At 42.8% G+C, this 20,310-nt stretch overlaps 1 protein-coding gene across 1 annotated transcript in view; it reads left to right on the top strand.

The window, feature by feature from the left end:
• Nucleotides 1-2,642: 2,642 nt before the first annotated feature.
• Nucleotides 2,643-20,310, top strand: part of COPS5 (COP9 signalosome subunit 5) — a 39,095-nt gene continuing 21,427 nt past the window's right edge. The window contains 5 exon segments of the mRNA XM_030215256.1: nt 2,643-3,033; nt 9,385-9,568; nt 9,570-9,620; nt 18,277-18,405; nt 19,204-19,269. Coding sequence (XP_030071116.1) covers nt 2,897-3,033; nt 9,385-9,568; nt 9,570-9,620; nt 18,277-18,405; nt 19,204-19,269 — 567 coding nt within the window. The 5' untranslated portion in view covers nt 2,643-2,896.

The raw sequence follows: 20,310 nt of genomic DNA, 5'->3' as shown, positions 1-20,310 counted from the left end.
TACAATCCTAAAATCTACAAAGCATCCTTAAGTAAACCAAATACAATTAATACAAAAATTAAGTAATCGATAAAAAATATTTATATACAATACTTACACACCTTCTCGAATATTGCGCTCTCTAAACGATAATAGACTGGTTTCCCCCTGTCCCTCTCAGGCAAGATGGGAATCAACAAGATCAATTTCTTTCTACTTCCTATCTCCAGCACTTTGTAACTCCCTACCACAGCATCTCCGTCTTGAAACTTCATACACCAGTTTCCTGCACTCTACTTTTAAAGAATCATCTTTTTCAACAGGCACTTTCAATTTAGCTGTGGATGATCCTGCAGTGAGAGATTCAGGAACTGCTAGACGTCTGGATGTAATTGACTGTCTTTCCTTTTGAAATTTAATGTTCTTTTCTTAACTATAAGCTGTACCCATTATTATTTTAATTGTGAACCGCTTTGATTTGGTCTCAACGATAATCCCACGTATTCACTTACGTGGCTTAGATCAGATTTCTTCTGTCCCTCTTGGACAGGCTCTAACTCAAGCCCTCCATCACGACCCGCATGACAGGTTCCACAGTCCATGATCAGGTGTGGAATCACATCAGGGTCACAAACTGTTTAGCCTCCTCTCCAATTTCCTGGGAAGGATAATCAGTGGAAGGCTGCATGGGCTAAACCTTTGAGGGTACTTCTCCCCAGATTCAGCTTTTTACACTACAGATCTTACCTGTTCCACTTGCTATTCTCAGGCTGAATCAAATAGATCAGTTGCTGCTGCTGCAAAAAGCAACCCCCAGCTGCTGTTAGCAGGGACGTGGATTGTTATCATATTTTGAGGTTGGTTTATTGTCATGACACCCCCACCCACCAAAATACTGGCCTGGAAACAGGAAGGTGGATTTTTATAATCTTTTATTTGACCTCATTTCATTCTCACAGTACTTTGCTTAGAAATGTAGCCATTGACCCCAACATTTCAAAATGATTAGTGGTACGAAACACAATACAAATTAGCCCTCCCTGGATGGAGTGAAAGGGTTCAGCATCCACTGGCACCCTTAAAGCAGGTTGCAATGAAGGAACCATATACTCAATCATTAACAAACTATTACCAGTAGTTTTCTGTTTGCTGCCATTCCCAAGCTCACAGAAACTCATGAATGTCAATTTTTATGTTTTATTCTGACAGTTTCCCTAGGGGAATGCCAGGCTATTAAGTGCTGTAGGCAAACCTTGCACCCCTTACCAGTAACTTTCAGGCCCCTAACGTTGCCTTCCCTCGCCCAAGAACTGGATAATTAAACTCAATTAAAATTATGGAAATACCTCTCTCAGAATGGTCCTGTAAAAACACAAAATTGGATATCCTACTTTTAAACATTGCTTTGTATATTGCTCACCCACTTTCCCCTCATTCAATATAGTGTGTCAAAAGCTAGATGCCAATTCAGGGAGTAGCTTTTGGTGCTAAAATGGAGGTTACACACAAAAATGGGAGTAAACAGCAGCCTTGTGAACCAGCGCGGGCAGAAGTAAACCCCAGTTGCTCCTACCCATTATGGTTCCAATCTCAAATAGCTGCTGTGACCTCCTGCAGTATTCTCAGCAGCCATTTTGACTACAGAATCAGTGGGGCAGAAATGACTCAGGATCGCTAATGCCCCAAAGAGGACACTAGACCATCATGGCTTTTCAAAGGTAGGCCCATGGAGGGTCTATAGGTAGGGGGAGGGTGGAATTGGTGGGTGGACAGGGGGGCCAGGGCAACAGTTTGGGCTTTGGTTCTGGCCAAAACCAAGTGCAGATTTTTGGTTGCAGATTATTTTTTGGTTTAAAAGTATGTGCAGAGTGTATGAGAGAAGAGGTTGGAGGGGATTTGAGGTCGAGGGGGTTGTTTATTTGAATTCCAATCCCCTTTCACAATCCAAAACTTTTCTTTCATCTCTCCCTCACTTTTTTTTTATTCTGTTCTTGGAGTTCCCATCCTCCTTTCGTCTGCTATGAGTGACCTTAAGATCCCTTAATTTCCCATTTCCTCCTGTATCCCTAGAACCTCCAGATTTCTTCCCTTTCGTCTGTTCACTATTCTCCTCCTCCCTTCCCAAACAAACATTTCCTACCCCCCTCCCCCCCCCCCAAAGGACTAAATAAATTAATTGGACACAGCAAAAATGTTCAGAAAAGGACTTTAATAAAGGAACGTACATATATCCTCGTTACATAAAGTCTCGCTCCTTTTTTATTTTTTACGTGAGTCCAGCATGAAATGAGTTTCCCCGCTCTGCTTAGTCTGAGACTCCACGTCTTTCCCAACCGCTAATTCAATTACTTCGGCCTTTCATAGATATTTGTTGTCCCCTTCCCAGTTCTGTAGTAGTTTGCTCCTCCTGGGACACTGCTGTATGTCATTAGACCTCCTTGTCGTAGCCACCAAGGAGATCACACCAGTCTCGCTTTACAAAAAAGAAACGCCGTGTAACGGCGCCTCCACGGCCCACCAGAGGTCGCTCTTGCAGCAGTAACATCTACACTCTGCCGAGCCCTACATCGGTAGGCTGAGGACAGGAGGCGGGGCTGATGATGGACTTACTATCCCTAGTCTGGTCACGGTGTCGTTTACCAATTTTACCAGCTCCAGCTCTCATATAGCTCCCCGGGTCTGTGAAGCGGTTGCCTGACCTGTATGATTAGGGGACTGCTCTTGATATAATATTCCCCTCCCTCCTGCCCTTGTAGTATCGTCCGCAGTGACGTCGTCCCCCTCCCTTCCCCTCCGTTGATCTATCTCTGTCGCTCGGATGTGACGTCACCCTGCCGCTGGCTGGGCCTGACCAAAACCTCCTCATTGGGCCTGAGTTTGCATTTCGGACTCGGTGTCACTACAACAGGGCTCTAGGATGGCAGGGGCAGGTGTAGCGCAGAAGAGCTGGGAGCTCGCCAATAACATGCAGGAGGCGCAAAGCGTGGACGAGATCTACAAGTACGATAAGAAGCAGCAGCAGGAGATCCTGGCAGCCAAGCCCTGGACCAAAGAGTGAGCGGCAGTAATATCTAAACGTGTCTCCTGTTGTTAGGGTCCCCGAGACTAAGAGTTTGTCACCGGCATCATTGCTCACTTTCGCATCATCTCTTTGCTTATCTTCATATCAGACCTTTTTGGGGTTTTGGTGGTGGTGGTGTTTTTTTCTGTGGACAACACACATGATAGGTCTCTTCTGGTTTTTGTGGTTGGTGACAGCCTGTTTTCTTTCAGTTCCTGCCTGTCGACCACCTTTCTATTTTAGACAACGGTTCTCTTGGGACCCTACATCTTCTCTCACATAGATGTAGTTAACTGTTATTTGACAACTGCCCCCGTTCCTAATCCAGTGAGTTTGTCCAACGTTATATTGATTTTGGTCCTATCAAATCGGTTGTCCTCCAGCAATCCTACGAATCTGCTTTATATCTGGCAACCGTGGTTCTTGGTGCACATTTGATCCTTCTCGTCTCTCTCCAGTCCTGATAAAACTTTGTTGTTTTGTCGATGATAGGCCCCCCTTGCCTCCTGACTCATAAAATAAATGGTGCCTTCTAGGCAGGGCTTCTTTTGAGGTGGTACTTGGGGGTACTGAGTACCTGCACCTTTTCCATTGTCTGCTAAAATTGACCCATGGACCCCAAGTTTTAATGAAAGAGCTCAGGCTCTACACACCAATTCTGCCTTGTCATAGATTCTGTGACTGGTTGCAGGGGGCCTGGCTGTTGTGGGGTGGGTCCCTCAGTGATCACCCCACCCCTGAAGGGTGGTCTAGCATTTGAGTACCGGCACCTTTTTTGCTAGTAAAAACGCACTGCTTCTAGGATTCTCTGCAGTCTGTAGTTGAATCTGTTGGATATAGCCAGAGCCACTTTTATCTGTGGACAACCTGCCTTGGTCCTTGCATAACAGGGTGCCCATAAGTAAAAGCGTGACTTTTTCCGGGCCATCAAGTCTCAAGGGACATTTTCAATATGACTTCTTAAATGCGACTGGACATTTTGCTCAAAACATCCAGAATCCGAATAGCAAATATGCCCCTTCCCCCTTTTTACAAAGCTGCCTGATAATGTCGACACAGCCCATTCACTTGGAATGGGCTGTGTCACCATGACCACTAGTGAGGCTTTGTAAAAGGGGGGATAGCCATTTCTGAAACAGCAAAATGTCTATCTTTTTTTGTTTCCAAGATGGCCATTTACTAGATGTTTTTGTGCTCTGTGTGTTTATCTTTTTGGTCCATTAAAAAAAAAAAAAAAGGGCCAAGTGAAAAATGCACAAAATCAAGCCACTGGGATGTAGGAGGAACCAGCATTCTTAGTACAGTGGCCACACAGACATCCCAGCAGAGTAGTGAGGCACCCTAGGGTGCATTGCAATGGACTTCACCTTAAAGCTCCATGGTACACATATCACTGTTGCTCTCTTATATTGTAGAGTAAGCCCTCCAAAACCCACCAAAAACCTGTACACCAGCCATAGTTGCCAGGTGTCTGAAAATTCCCAGCCCAATTTGTGTCCAAACGTAGTCCAAAAAATAGCCTCGCACACAAAACAGCTATCTGAGGAGTGGGGGGGGGGGGGCTGTCCCCCCCAGAGCTACCAAAAAACAATGTGAGGAGCGGGGAAGAGGGGGAACCCACGCGGCCGAAAGCAACCCTTAACCGTAGGACGCTACCTGCAGTGAGTTCAGAACAGCCACCCAATTTCCCACGAAAATAGAGGAGTTGGCAACGCTGTACACCACTACAGTAGCCCATATAGGTGACATGTGCAGCCATATGTGGGTACAGTAGGCTTTTGGAGGGCTCACACATGCCACCACAAGTGTAACAGAGTGGATTATGGACCTGGGTTCCCTTTTCCATAGCACACTGCACTGATCACTAGGCTACTCCAGGGACCTGCTTGCTTCACATAGGACCAATATAACATCTGAGGCTCTGTCATAGAGGATGGTATGTATGTTTCCTGTACATCTTTGGGGGGGGGGGGGGGTGCAGGAGGTCAGTGACCACTTGGGAGTAAAGGGGGGGGGTCACTTCCTTTATTCCTCCAGTAGTCATCTGGTCATTTAGAGCACTTTTGTGGCTATAGTCATTATTAATCACCCTTGGTTCCCAGATTCAAAAAATTGAACACCAGGTGTCTTCATCTACTACCAAAGTATTTTATCTACTTCGTAGTGACCTCAGCTGTGCTCATTGCCAGCAGTGTTTTTTTGGCAATGGATCAAGCACACAGTTCTTCATCGGCTCACTTTTAACTCCACTTTTAATTATTTTATATTACAAATAACTTATTTGATATATTATTTCAAATACTCATTTTTTATGAGTTGTATAGTCTGTATTCTTGCCTGATTCTAGTTTAGGTCTTTGTGTAGCTTCTGTACTTTATTGCTTGTTTTCCCAGTCTTGTTTCTTGTTTCTTTGTCTAGTTCTAGGTATGCTGCACTTGCGCCAGCCTCTCACCTACCCAGTACCAAGTTCTTGAATTCTGTCTCCTCCTCCTCCTCTCCTTGCTTTAAACAGCACAGATGCGGAAAGCCTCCATTAAGGAGGTGGTAGAGATACAAATGGTGATGAAATTCAAAAAGGCATGAATAAACATAGAGGATCTCTAATTAGAAAATGGAAGTTATAAAAAAAGCTAAACTTAAATGGCTGAATGTGTGTGGATGTGTCGAGTGACATTTTAGATGGCAACTCTGGCTGTGATGAACTAGGGCCGATACCGGGAGACCTGTATGGTCTGTGTCTCCTATATGGCAATCTGGTTTAAGATGGGCTGGAAAGGGCTTAGACAGCAACTTTAGTGGCTGGAACATGAGGACAGTGCTGGACAGACTTTTACGATCTATGTCCAGCAAATGAGAAGATAAATAGGCTGGAGTGGGCTTCAAGGGCAACTCCAGCAGTTGGAACAGAAGGTTAGGGTTGGATGGACTTCTGTGGTCTATGTCCCAGAAACATCACAGAAAGACCGTATCAAGATATAGTATCACGTTCATTGTTGATTTAATCATGAATTGAATGTCTATTGGGCAGACTGGATGGACCGTTCCGTTTTTTATCTGCTGTCATTTACTTTGGTACTATTAATCCTTTCTGCTCCTGGGCTGATGCGCAGACCTCAGCTCTGACATAGGCACGAGCATCAGATGTCACCTGACCTACTGGTGTGTGCATTTGGTGATCTCTTAGCACACAGTGCCAGTGAATCAGAGAAGTCTTGCATGTGCGCACCAGAGTGTTCCAATTTCCACTTCCATTCCTTCCTTGCCTGCAGTGCTGCAGCTTTTGAACCCAGAGAGCAGACAGGAATTTTTTTTGTATGTACCATTGAATTCTTGCGGGGACGGGTTAAATTCCCCACTGGTACGGACGGGGATGGGTTAGATTCCCTATGGGGACAGATGGGGATGGGTTAGATTCCAGCGGGGACGGGTTGTAATTTCTGTCCCCGTGCAACTCTACTTGAAACTGGATAGGCCACTGTTGGAAATGGGATGCTGGGTTTGATGGACCTTCGGTCTGTCCCAGTATGGCAATACTTATGTTCTTATGTTATCCTAATTTCACTCAGAGCCAGTGAGCTCGTTGTTTCACACAATCATCGGCTCTGAGCATTTGGGGCTAGCAAATGTGGATGCTACTCCGGTGCTAATGGCCTCTTGCACCTACATTTGCTTTTGAGCATCGGGGCTTAGATTCAGTACATAAATCTTTTCTAATGCAGCAACACCTGGCTCGTGGAACTTCATGGTAAACAAGAGAGGTAGAAGATCTGCAATGCAAGTGCAGCAGAACAGACAGCAGACCAACACACGTTGGAAGTAGTAGCAAAAACTTTAATTCTACCCGAGATACTTTTGCCTGATGAGGCCACGTTTTGCCAGATGGCTACGTCTGAGGCAAAACTAAAATCAAAACAAATTATAATAATATTATAACAATCACAGTCATATAATTAAAAAATTAAAATTATTTACAAAACCGTATCAAAATCATAAAGAACCAGGCATAACTTAAATAACATACATAGCGGAATTAGGAAAGGTTAAAAAAAGAGTTACCAAAATGATAAAGGGGATGGAACTCCTCCCATATGAGGACAGGCTAAAGAAGTTAGGGCTCTTCAGCTTCGAAAAGAGACGGCTGAGGGGGGATATGATTGAGATCTATAAAATTCTGAGTGGTGTAGAATGGGGTAGAAGTGAATCGATTTTTCACTTTCAAAACGTACAAAGACCGCAGGACACTCAATGAAGTTACATAGAAATATTTAAAAACAAATATGAGGAAATATGAATAGTTAAGCTCTGGAACTCGCTACCGGAGAATGTGGTAACCGTGGTTAACGTATCTTGGTTTAAAAAAGGTTTGGACAATTTCCAATTGAGATGGACATAGAGAAACCACTGCTTGCCCTGGGATCGGTAGCATGGAATATTGCTACTAATTGAGTTTCTACCAGGCACTTGTGACCTGGGTTGGCCACTGTTAGAAGCAGGCTAGATGAACCATTGGTCTGACCCAGTATGGCTATTCTTATGTTTCACTATTGCACTACAGTTGTGTTAGCACCACTTCACCATCTCCTTTTTTTTTTTAAGTATGTTTTTAAAGAATGTTTTCACATTATTTTGGCTGGAAGCCCCTACACTATTTATGTCTGCAATTCTGTATGTTATGTAAGTTATGCATGGTTCTTTATGATTTTGTAAATATTTTTATGTTTTGTCTAAATATATTTATGGAGTTCTGAATACCATTGCAATAGATAGAGTGGCTGCAGAAAAATATTTTAATTTTTGAACAATATCATTGTGATGTATTGTTTGTTATAATGTGATTACGATTTTGTTTTAGTTTTGCCTCTGACGAGCTGTCTGGCGAAATGTGGGCAATGTCAGGCAAAAGGTATCTCGGTAGTAGAATTAAAATTTTTGCTACTACCTCCAACGTATGTTAGTCTGCTGTGTGTTCTGTTGTGGAACTCCATTACTGGTAGATGTTGGATATGGAAGGAACTATTTGAAATGTAAGAAACTTAGGAACTTCCGGCTATTTCCCATTTATTAATTTTGATGATACAGAAAATTTTACTGATATTCTTAATTTTCTTAGATTTGGTAATGTATTTAGGGCATCAGTGGAGGAGTAGCCTAGTGGTTAATTCAGTGGACTTTGATCCTGGGGAACTGGGTTCAATTCCCGCTGCAGCTCTTTGTGACTCTGTGCAAGTCACTTAACCCTCCATTGCCCCAGGTACAAATAAGTACCTGTATATACTATGTAACCACTTTGAATGTAGTTGTAAAAACCACAGGAAGGCAGTATATCATGTCCCATTTCCTTTCCCTTTCTCCTAAAGGGCCAAAGGGATTCAAAATGTTTGGCCTTCCACATGATCAGTTCCTACTAGCAAAAGAAAGTTCAAAGGACCTACAGAAGAAGCACATTACATTAACAGGACACTTATCTCACACCAGCCTCATGAGTTCAGTGTGGCTTACAATTGCAGAAAAAGAGCAAGGGAACTGAAGTACTACTACAGAATGGCTGAAGAAGAAAAGGTTTTGTGTTTTGGACTGGTCAAATGAAACTCCTAACCTAACCCTATTGAACTGTTATGGCAAATCTTGAAGCACTCTAGTCACGCAAGGAGATCTTAAAATGTCATAAAGGTGACATAAGAGAAGACAGTGTTATTTTCTGAATCATAAATAATCAAGCTATGTCCTTTTCATCGGAGTTGCTTATTGAGTGAGGTTCTGTTTTTTTTTTGTTTTTTTTGCAAGGTTCTAGATTAGGATCTAAGTGTGATTTTGAGTATAAATTGTACTAGTTATTTTATTTATTTATTTAGATTTTGCTCACACCTTTTTCAGTAGTAGCTCAAGGTGAGTTACATGCAGGTACTCTGGATATTTCTCTGTCCCAGGAGGGCTCACAATCTAAGTTTGTACCTGAGGCAATGGACTAAAATGCAGACTATCCAAGGGGCTTCACAAACTTTCTAAGCACTGTGTTGCTTCCCTTGTGTGGAATCTGTGTAAGCAGCAGCAGGCACAGTGCTGGTCCCCATATTGCATTCTTTTCCCTTGAACTGCCTGGGAACCGAAAACACTGCAGTGCAAATGCATGCGTAAGTTTGCATGACTGTGCTTTTACAACTTGACCTCTTTGCTACTGGAAGGAGGGAGGGGAAGGGTTGGTGCCCACTTTCTAAGATTGCCTGGTTTCTCAAGGTCGTTGTTTTTGTTTTTTTTTGTAGTTAAGCAAAGGGAAGATGTACACTGTATTGGGAGGTAGCTGACGTTTTTTTCTTGTTTTTTTTTTTCTTTTAACTTTTTGCTAGTCATCATTACTTTAAGTACTGCAAAATCTCGGCCTTGGCCCTGCTGAAGATGGTCATGCATGCCAGATCAGGAGGCAACCTAGAAGTGATGGGCCTAATGCTCGGCAAAGTGGATGGAGAAACCATGATCATCATGGACAGCTTTGCTTTACCAGTGGAAGGCACAGAGACCCGAGTGAACGCCCCAGGCTGCTGCCTATGAGTATATGGCTGCCTACATAGAGAATGCAAAGCAGGTGAGTTTTTAGTAATTAGACCTGGATTTCTGCTGTCATAGAATTCATGGCCTAGTATAGGATTAGGCTGTGCAACTCTTGTGTATTTTTTTTACTTTCATTCATGGTGTTTTTTTGTAACCTGCTTTTGAGATCATAAGGGAAGACAAAGAAATTGGGAATCAAACAAAAATAAGCACACCAATTTGGGTTCAGGCCCCCCCCCCCCCCTTAAATTGATGCGCTGTTTGCTGGTTTGGCTGGTGGGAATCCCCATGCACCACCAACAGAAGCTCTCCTCCAGCTGATGCTTGTTTTCCTGAGCCACCACACTACTACTACTACTTATCATTTCTATAGCTCTACAAGGCATACACAGCGCTGTACACCATACACAAAAAAGACAGTCCCTGCTCAAAGAGCTTACAATCTAGATAAGACAGACAGAACAATTAAGGGTAAGGGAATAAAGAGGTGAGGATAAAAGGATAGGGCAAGTGAGCAGTGATTGGGAGTCAAAAGCAGTGGTAAAGAGGTGGGCTTTAAGTTTGGACTTTTAAAATGGCCAAAGAAGGGGCTAGACGTACAGGCTCAGGAAGTCTATTCCAGGCGTGAGGTGCAGCAAGATAAAAGGAACAGAGTCTGGAATTAGCAGTACTAATACTACTACTACTTATTGTTTCTATAGCGCTACTAGACGTACGCAGCGCTGTACACTTGAACATGAAGAGACAGTAGCAGTAGAGGAGAAGGGGACAGATAAGAGAGATTTATCAACAGAACGGAGTACCCGAGGGGGGGGGGGCGTAGGGAGAGACAAGAGTGGAGAGGTACTGGGGAGCAGCAGAGTGAATACACTTATAGGTCAACAAGACTATAAGTGTGCCTGCCCTTCCCCTCCCCTGTTGAGCACATGCTTGGTTTTAGTGAAATTGAGTATGTGTGAGGGGGCTCCCCTACCGTGCAGGGGATGGGCCTCCCTTGCACATGATCAATTTCACTAAAACCAAGCATGCATGTTTGGGGGGGGGGAGGGGAACAGGGCAGGCAGCACGGTGGCACAGGAAAGCAAACATCTGCTGAGGAGGGCTTCTGCTGGTGGCACTTCAGGACCTCCACCAGCCCCCCAGGTATGTGGGGTTGTGATTAGGGCCTAGAGTTGTGGAAGGTAGGGCAAAATTTTGAGTCCCCCCCCCCCCCCCCCCCCAAAAAAAAAAGAAAAAAACATGAGGTCTGGCTACGCACGTGCTCTACGCAAATGCCTCAAAGTGAACTGTTTGTTACTGATGTAAACAAATAAGAAATGGAAATACATCTCAAACAAGCAGATTGCCAGATAATCACAGCAGAGCAAGATGGAGTTTAATGAGTACCTAGTGAGTTTCTGTGGATTATGTGGCTGTGGTTTCCTATCTTTTACTCCCTGCTCTGTTTAATACCTCTGCCTCTTCTGCCAAACATCATTTTTTTTTTTTTTCACTGAGGCGGGCAGCATATCTGGTGAGAATTCATCAGTTTAGGGAAGTACCATGTGAAGCATCCTGCTTTTTTTTTTTTTTTTCTCAGTGTCGTGTGAATACATCCAGGCCTCTGGTTGCCATGAAGCATCTGTTTCTGAAGAATGCTGCAGTACTGTGGGTTCTTCTGGCTTGTGGGAGTGCATTGAGCCACTCTGGAACAATCACCCACACTGGTCCCTGGAGAGTGTGCGGTGTTTTGAAGCCTCGTGTTCTGCAGTCATACCTTGTCTCTTATGTGCATCCAATTTCTGCTTGCTGTTGTCTTCTTTATCATGCCTTCCTTTTATTCTCCTTTTCATAGATCAGTTCATTTTACATATCTGGTGTGTTAGAACATCAGAAGTTCCCTGGCACAATGGAAGCAGTGTTTGCCACTCCATTTTGGGCATCATATGTTTAAAGGAAACTTGGTATCTCATGATTGTATTGAAGATCAAATGTCTTTGCGAGGTCTAGCCCAGTAGTATATGGTAACTGCTGTTCATTGCCATGTGAAACGGCCCTGGTTCAATCCCTGAGTCAGGCCCTCTGTTCCCCAGCTTGGCATAAGTTTGGGAAGCTAGGGGGGGCGGGACGAAGGGCATTGCTTAAGGGTAATACCTGGCCCATGTGGCACATCATCCAGGACCATCAATGCAATGATTGAACTAACCATAAGCCAGGGGGGATAGAAAATGGGGAAATCCTTGGAGAGTTTTGAAAGAAGGCTCAGAGCACTAGAATCCAGAACGGTTGTGATAGAGCTGGAGGGATAAAGGAGCAAGAGAAAACTGCCAGTTTATACAAAATCATCTTCGTGGTGTTTGAGCTACATGTTTTTGTTTTTAGGAATCTTGGTACTTGTCAGATTTTTAAATGGCTCTGAGATTCTCAGTGTTCTGTCTATCTCCAGAGTGGTTTTTGTCACTCATTTGAAAGAGATTCATGATGATGATCTGACTACAGAACAGTTTGTCTCTGCTGCATTTAGTTATTTTTATTGCCTTTCTACCTGGCTCTGAAGTTACTTACTACTCAAATCTCCTAAATGGCAAGAATCCCAATGCCTCTAGTTATTAGAGGAGAGCTTGGATTACAGAATCCAAAATAATTTTCAGACTCTATGAAAACACCCAGGTTTATTAGCATAGGAGAACTCAGCAGTTATCCAGAGCTATATTCCAGTTCTTTTAGTCTAATAGGCTTCTCAGTTGTCCCTGCTGAGAAATGATGTACTCTTTCAAATACTTTTACACTTTGACATTTACTTAAGCCTGGAAGCATTTTGTGTTGCCAGTGTTCAGGTTGTGATCATTTAAGCTTTCTAGACTTCTGGTCCCTTTGCTTTACATATCTTGAGTGTTTCCAGGCTCTGCTGTTGATGCTTTGTTTTCTTTGTATATGAAAGATTTTCTCTTATGTTTAATTTATATTTTCAGAGCCTCTTGTATAAAAATACGAGTATAAGACTTTTTTTTTTTTTTTGTGATTGGAATTTTGTGTGTGTATAGACAGACGATCATACTTTAGCTTTTATTATATGTGGGTGTGGATTTGTTTTAATGCCGATAGACCAGGGTTTATTAACTGAGTCCTCGGGACACACCTAGGCAGTCAGCTATTCAGAATACCTACAATGAATTTGCATGAGAAAAATTTGCATACAGTGGAGGTTGTGGTAGATCTGAGATCCCTGGCCTTGTTAACTCATACTGGTCACTCATCAAGGGAAAGAGGGAAAAATTTTGGAAATTGCTCATGTTTTTTTTTGTTTTGTTTCTCAAGAGTAGCTCAAGGCAAGGTACAGTAGATATTTCCCTGTCCCCTGAGGGCTTATAACCTAAATGTTTGCCTGACCCAATGAATGTGTAACGAGACTTGGGGGGGGGGGGGGGGGGGGAGTAAGCCCTTGGATCGCCATTGGTTCCCAGACCCAAAGGCCAGGACGTCAAAGCCAACGGTAGATAAGTCACTCAGGAAGTAGAAAGGAGGCAAGGTAGAAGGCTAGCACAGGGAAACAGGCGAACTAGTCTGGCACTGGAGGCATGTACTGGAGTATGAACAACTGGAGACGGGTGGGTTAGATAGGAACTGGAGCAGGTGCAACAGGAGCTTGGCAGGAATGAGGCAGCATGGGGTCGCAGAGGCCAGGCAACACACGGCAGGCATCCTGGCGAAGGCAAACGAGGGGAGGGCTGGCCGCCTAAAGAAGCCGACAAGGTTGATGGCGGCTGATCCCGTAAAAGGTGTGTGGGAGTGCATACTCCCAGAGATCCCAGCACAGCAGTGCTATCCCAAAACCTGCAAGCAGAGTGACCCAGCTCTGGAGTGGCTGCGCAATCAGAGCGCGATCCCCACTGAGGAGAAGGTAGGAGGGTCGGGACACGGCAGTGTCCGTGACAGAAGGGTTAAGTGGCTTGCCCAAGATCACAAGGAGCAGAAGTGGGATTTTAACCTGGATTCTCTGGTTCTCAGCCCATTGCTGTAATCATTAGGCTTCTCCACTCCAGCCAGTCTCCTCTGTTTGTTTGAATTTTCTACCAGGGCTGTGAAGTTGGAGTTAGAATCAATTTTGGGTGGTGTCAGAGTTGGTAAAAATGTACTGACTCCAACTCCAGCTTCAAAATAAAAACTTACATTATAATATATGGTAATACTTATATTTTTTGTGTGGGTCTAAAGTACTGGTAAATATAAGTTTACCAGGGGTGGTGGCAGCTTCTCATAGGCTCCATGAACTGATGAATAAAAATCCAGAAAAAAACAGAATCCCTAAATATATGGCAATAGCTCACCAGTTTATTCCCAGTCAGGCAGCCACCTCTTACAAGCCATCCTATTCTACCCAACCCCTCACCAGTCATGTAGCCACCTCTCGCCTAACTAATCGTCTGTCTCCAAATCAGTCATTCATCCCTGCCTGCTCAATTAAATAGCCTGCCTGTTGCCTCCACCTCAGAGTTCAATTTGCTTCCCACTCAAGAAGTCAGCCAGCTGTGCTCCCCCCCCACAAAAAAAAAAAGAAGCCATTTCCAGCCAAAGCAGTTATCTGCCAAGATCAGAGTGTAAAAGCCTCAGAACTGCTCACCAGTTCATCTGCTTTCCTCTCTGCAGCCTGTCCTCTTTTAGTGCTCAGAATGGCTCAGATTTAGGTACCACATGACTCTGTGTTACATCCATACAGGCACTGTGTCTCCAGCTGAGCTGCCCTTTCGTTTTCATAGGAATAGTGGGAGAGTACAAACACTGCAAGGCTCAAACAAACTGAGAGCCGTGCATGCGGTGCCTGAATTTTAGTCATTCCCTGCACTAAAGGGATGCTGCGGGTTGAGGGAAGGGGGAGAGGAGCAAGTTATCCATCAGTAAAAAATTGAAGTATCTCATAGATCTCTAAATGTAACTTGCTAAAGTAGAACAAAAGTATTGATGGAATATGCCTGTATGAGTCATATTCAGATTGATTATCTGTAATGTTTCCAGAGTTTATTGTTCCGTTATCGAGGTAAATAAAGACTTCATTTAAACAAACAAAAAAAAATGCTGCAGAGAGAGGAAATTGGGAAAAGCAGAAATGAACTGGTGAGGAGCCCCGCTGCTTTTATGTTAAGCTGGCCAAATTCTATTCGCCACTCAAATTCTGCAGGGAGTAGGGAATTTTGTGCTAATTCTGCATTGTACAGTTGTGCAGAATTCCGCCAGGAGTAATTGTATGCATATCTATCTCATATATATTCATTATGGGTATTCTAAAAACCTGGCTGGCTAGGTATGTCTCAAGGACTGGATTGAGAACTACTGCCATAGACACAGAATGGAAAAACAGCCTTAGTAAACCAGGCCCTAAAGGAGCCACTGCAGATCTAAGAGGAGGAACCCTAAAAATTTAGGAGCCAGCAGCATGGACCCTATTGGCTTTCTATCCTTCTATACTTCAACAGTGCAGGCAATGACATGGAGAGAGAGAGCTCTAGACCAAAGAAAACTTGTTAAGGCTGAAGTTAGTTGTTTGGAGATGGGGTCTGTAAATTGTCAGAGTACGGCATTCTTAGAGGAGATCAGAAGTCACATGACAGTGCACTCTGCTTCTTGTACTTTTTATTAATATGAATATAAGGGTTTTTTTTTTTAAGATCTTGGGTAGCTACTAAAGTGCAAAGCAAAATACTATTCTCAAACATCAAGCAATGCATATGTGGAAAAACCAGTGTCGCCAACAGAACAGAGTGGAAGAGTAACCTAGTGGTCAGAGCAGTCAGGAGCATGGCAGCTGCCCTGAGCTGAGAATCAGGGAAGGCGGCGTTTAAATGCCACTAAGGCAAACTGTAACCTTCAGCAAGTCACATAATCCTCCAGTGCCTCAGGTACAAACTTAGATTGTAAGCCCTCCAGGGACAGAAAAATATGTACTGTACCTTAATGTAACTACCTTGAGCTACTGAAAGCTGTGGGTGAAATTTTTAATATCAGATAAACTATTGTCTGCAAATACAATATTCTTTTACCATTCTCTTCTGTGAAATATTAAACTTTCACTTTATTTTATAAGTGTAAGACCAGCACCAATGCAAGTTGGTCAAGTATACTGGCAAAATGGAACAACTCACCTTTCATTTATAGTCCACTTTTAAGCATCCAACCATTGCCTTTTCAAGGATGCAGAACCCTATCTAAATACTCTCTGTCTAGCCCCGGCTAGCCACAGTAGTACACACACCCCTATGCCTATGTAAATCTCTCACCCTAAAAATCAGGACCACCTCTCCAGTTGGTATGCAAAGAAATGATTGCGTGACCAGAGAGCTGAATCGAGGGAGAGAGCTAGAATCAAAGTCTTTGGCATGGTTCTGCATAGGAAACTTATAAATAACCCTTCAGTTTGTGTTCAAACCTACCGCTAGCGTTAACATGTGGTTAATGCCAGATGTGCGCACACGCCATTGTTCACTGAATGCTCAGAGGGTTCCAGCGCCGGTATTAATGCGTGCAGTAAATATGGCTGCAAATTGTATTGTTACATATTTAAATGGATGTTAATGAGGTCAGTAAGTATTCCTTCGCAATGCTCAGACGGAAGCGCTGCAGTGCATGGAAGGAAATTATGGTCAATAATGCTGAAACGTTTTCACCAGGTCACAGGCAGCATCGAAGGTTTTGAGGAGATTTCTTATCATTTTTTCTCATTGAACTGTGAGTTTTATCTTCTACAAGTGGAAGAAAGCCCGTGCAAGTTTTATGCACCATGTGCTTTCACTTTGTTTTATTTGGATATGCGTACATTGTCAACTGTGTTTCTGCGCTTAAAATGAGCCTTTCAAAAATTATTTGCACTTGAAGTTTTTGAAAGGCTCATATTTAAGCACAGAAGAATAGGCAGCGCTGTGTGCATACGCTTCCGGTTTTGTCTGGGCATGCACACAAGAGTCGCACTTATCGCAAAACCACTGTGCACATGTGCCAGGCGCGTTACTCCTATTTTTTGGGTTTGATAGCGGAATTAACCACACAACATTTGGAGTGGAGGAGTGGCCTAGTGGTTAGGGTGGTGGACTTTGGTCCTGGGGAACTGAGGAACTGAGTTCAATTCCCGGCACAGGCAGCTCCTTGTGACTCTGGGCAAGTCACTTAACCCTCCATTGCCTACCGCATTGAGCCTGCCATGAGTGGGAAAAAAAATAAAAACAAAAATAAATATGATGCTTTGAGCATCACTTTACTATTTTTTTTTTTTGCTTTGTGCATCGGCCTCTGGAAACTGGTTGAGGTGCTATATCGAGTTCACTTTGGATGTTTGCTGATAAGTAGTATATCAAATAATGTACATGTATGTAAAACGTAGACTGTTTTGATTGTACAACAGAAAGGCGGTATATCAAGAATCTAATTACAAAACCAAAGTGAACTGTGAAAAGAATATTACCGGTACAAGTGATGTGCTGCAGTGATTGGTCCTTGGTCCATTCTTTTTAACATTTTCAAGTGATTATTGGAGAAGAGCTGTCGAGTAGGTTTTTCTCTTTGCGGATGACACCATAATCTGCAATCAAGTAAACATCCCAGATGGGGTGGATAAGATGAGGGATCTATCAAAGTTTGAAATACAGTTTAGAATTTGGCAGCTAAGATTTACTTCTAAAGAATTCAGAATCATGCATTTAGGCTGCAAAAACCCCAAGAGTGTGGTTCATGCAGGAGGAGTGGGACTTTGGGATGGTCATATCTTATCTTAAGGTGACCAAGCTGGTAGAAAGGTGATGGTAAAAGCCAGAAGGATGCTTGGGTGCATAGGAAGAGGAATGGCCAACAAGAAAAATGGAGTCAGTAGTGCCTTGGTATAAGTCTCTGCCGAGATCCCATTTAGAGTACTATTGTACAATCCTGGCGAATGCACCTTCAAAAAGATAAAAACAGGATGGAGTCAGTCCAGAGAGTGGCTACTAAAATGATCAGTGGTCTTAATCATAAAGCATTTGTCAGTATGTATGCTTTGGAAGAAAGGTGAGAGAGGGAAGATGGAAGATAGAGATATTTAAATACCTCAGTGGCATAAATGCACAGGAGGTGAGTCTCAACTGAAAGGAAGGTCTGGAATGAGGGGGCATAGGATGAAGGTGAAAGAGAACAGACTCAGAAGTAATCTATGGAAATACATTTTCACAAAAAGAGTGGTGGATGTATGAAAAGCCTCCCAGTGGAGGAGAGAACTGTATCTGAATTCAAGAAATCATCGGGTAGTCGCAGAGGATTTCTAAAGCAGAGAAGAGGATAATAGAGATTGGTAGTTGGTACTGATAGGCCAGTATGCCATTGCCACCTTGTGACATTTTTACTCTGTTAGCCCTTTTGGTTATTTAACATTTCTACAGAGGTAATGTAACAGATAGCTATGGAAAATTATATAATTGGTAGTATATGTATCAACCCATCTAGGGTAAAAATCACTGCTTGGAAATTGGTCATGTGTCCCATAGCATTAATCCAGACCTGAAGGGGTTTGTTTTTTTCTACAAGAGCAACAAGCATTCTGCAACTGTGCCATACAGCTTATATAAAATAGATATGGACCTGGAACAATTGAACATAAACAGTGATGAAATATTCCCTTGTTGCAGTCCACTGCAGCTCAGGAAAGGGCACTGTTGTCTTTCAGTAGACATTGAGCTGTTTCCTCTTTTCCTTAGGTTGGGCGTTTGGAGAATGCAATTGGCTGGTACCACAGTCACCCAGGCTATGGTTGCTGGCTCTCGGGGATTGATGTCAGCACTCAGATGCTCAATCAGCAATTTCAGGAGCCTTTCGTGGCTGTGGTTGTAAGTATTTCCAATGAATCGCTTGTTCCCAAGTTTTAGAACTCTGATAAAAACTGTTTTTTGAAAGTTATTGGCATAATTAGTCTATTATAAGACATTTAAATAATCAAATCTACAAAGTCATGTGCTATGCTGTTGACCTTTCTAGCACAGATGAGCCACGAGTTATTTCAAGTATCGCCAATAAACTTTTCCTTTTCTACAAAATATTTAAAAAACCCAAACTCTTATTATCCTTTTGCGAGATGTTCAATTCATGAACATTCACCACCTAGGTTTAGCACATGCTTACACTGCAGAGACCAAGTTTATTGTTGATTTGTTTTAGTAAAAAACATTATGAAGAGACTGTTTTCATCAATGAACAAATTTTCTTTGTGTTATCCTTCTATTGTACGCACGCATGCACAGTGTAAAGTTAATATTTTCTGCCATGCTGGTTGAGAGAAGATGGAGCAGGACTCCTTAGACAGGAGGGCTACCTAGGGATTTCAGTAACCTGGATCCTGTTGACCTTGCTGCCAAAGTAGGGGGTGGGGGGGTGGGAGTAGGGAGGGTCAGGGATTCAGCAGTGCTTGGTCTGAATGTCTGAGACTGACAACCCTCTAAATCCCCTTCCATTCAGCATCCCTCAACTAAGCAACTCTTTCAGGATTAGGTGGTAGCCTGTGATATTTGTTGGGCAGACTGGATGGACCGCACGGGTCTTTATCTGCCGTCATTTACTATGTTACTGTGTTATGATACTGAAAGGAATAAGAGGTAAAACTAAAACATACTGATAATTATTTTTTTCAGATTGATCCAACAAGAACAATATCTGCTGGGAAAGTAAATCTTGGAGCCTTTAGAACATATCCTAAGGTAACATCACTAGTATAAAACAGTCCTGAATATATAATCTGTTGCAAGACTTCCTTGAGTTCACTTTAGAACAGTAAAATAGACAAAATCTGCTTTATGATCAACTTTTTAGTTTGGTTTTTACTTTGTTTCTGATGTGGTGCTGATGGTGGTCTTGGAAGCTCTTTTACTTGGGTTCTCTCGCTGTGAGTCTGACTAAAGCAGGGTACTGCTGTGCTAATCGTCATGTAACCCTCTCCAAGTATCACACTGATCTATGCAAAATAAAAATTTAATTTAGAGCACTCAGCAAGAAACACCTCTCTAGAACAAGGGGAGAAAATTCTCTCTGGATCTGCAGAAGCACTGTTCATGAAACTTACACAAGAACCTACGTGTTTTTCTGTATGTTTGTCCAGTTGGTTAGTAAACCTCTTAAGTACATAAGTATTGCCATACTGGGACAGACCGAAGGTCCATCAAGCCCAGCATCCTGTTTCCAACAGTGACCAATCCAGGTTACAAGAACCTGGCAAGATCCCAAAACAGTACAATAAAATTAATGCTTCTTATCCTAGAAATAAGCAGTGGATTTTCCTCAAGTCCATTTTATTAATGGTTTATGGACTTTTCTTTTAGGAAGTTATCCAAACAAATTCCAGAGTTTAATTACACATTGAGTGAAGAAATATTTTTTCTGATTCGTTTTAAATTTACTACTTCGTAGCTTTTTTGCACACTTCCTAGTCCTAGTATTTTTGGAAACAGTAAAGAAGCGATTCACATCTACCTGTTCCATTCCACTCATTATTTTATAGACCTCTATCTAGCTCCCCTCAGCCATCTTTTCTCCAAGCAGAAGAGCCCTAGCCGCTTCAGACTTTCCTAAGAGGGAAGTCGTCCCATCCCTTTTATCATTTTCGTCTGCTCTTTTCTAATTCCACTATATACTTTTTGAGATGCAGTGACCAGAATTGAACACAATATTCAAGATGTGGTCGCACCATGGAGACACAGGCATTACAATGTCCTCATTTTTGTTTTCCATTCCTTTCCTAATAA

Source organism: Microcaecilia unicolor, chromosome 1, assembly GCF_901765095.1.
Source record: "Microcaecilia unicolor chromosome 1, aMicUni1.1, whole genome shotgun sequence".
NCBI lineage: Eukaryota > Metazoa > Chordata > Amphibia > Gymnophiona > Siphonopidae > Microcaecilia > Microcaecilia unicolor.
Note: the sequence above shows the minus strand (reverse complement) of the source record. Positions and strands in the feature narration are given on the sequence as shown.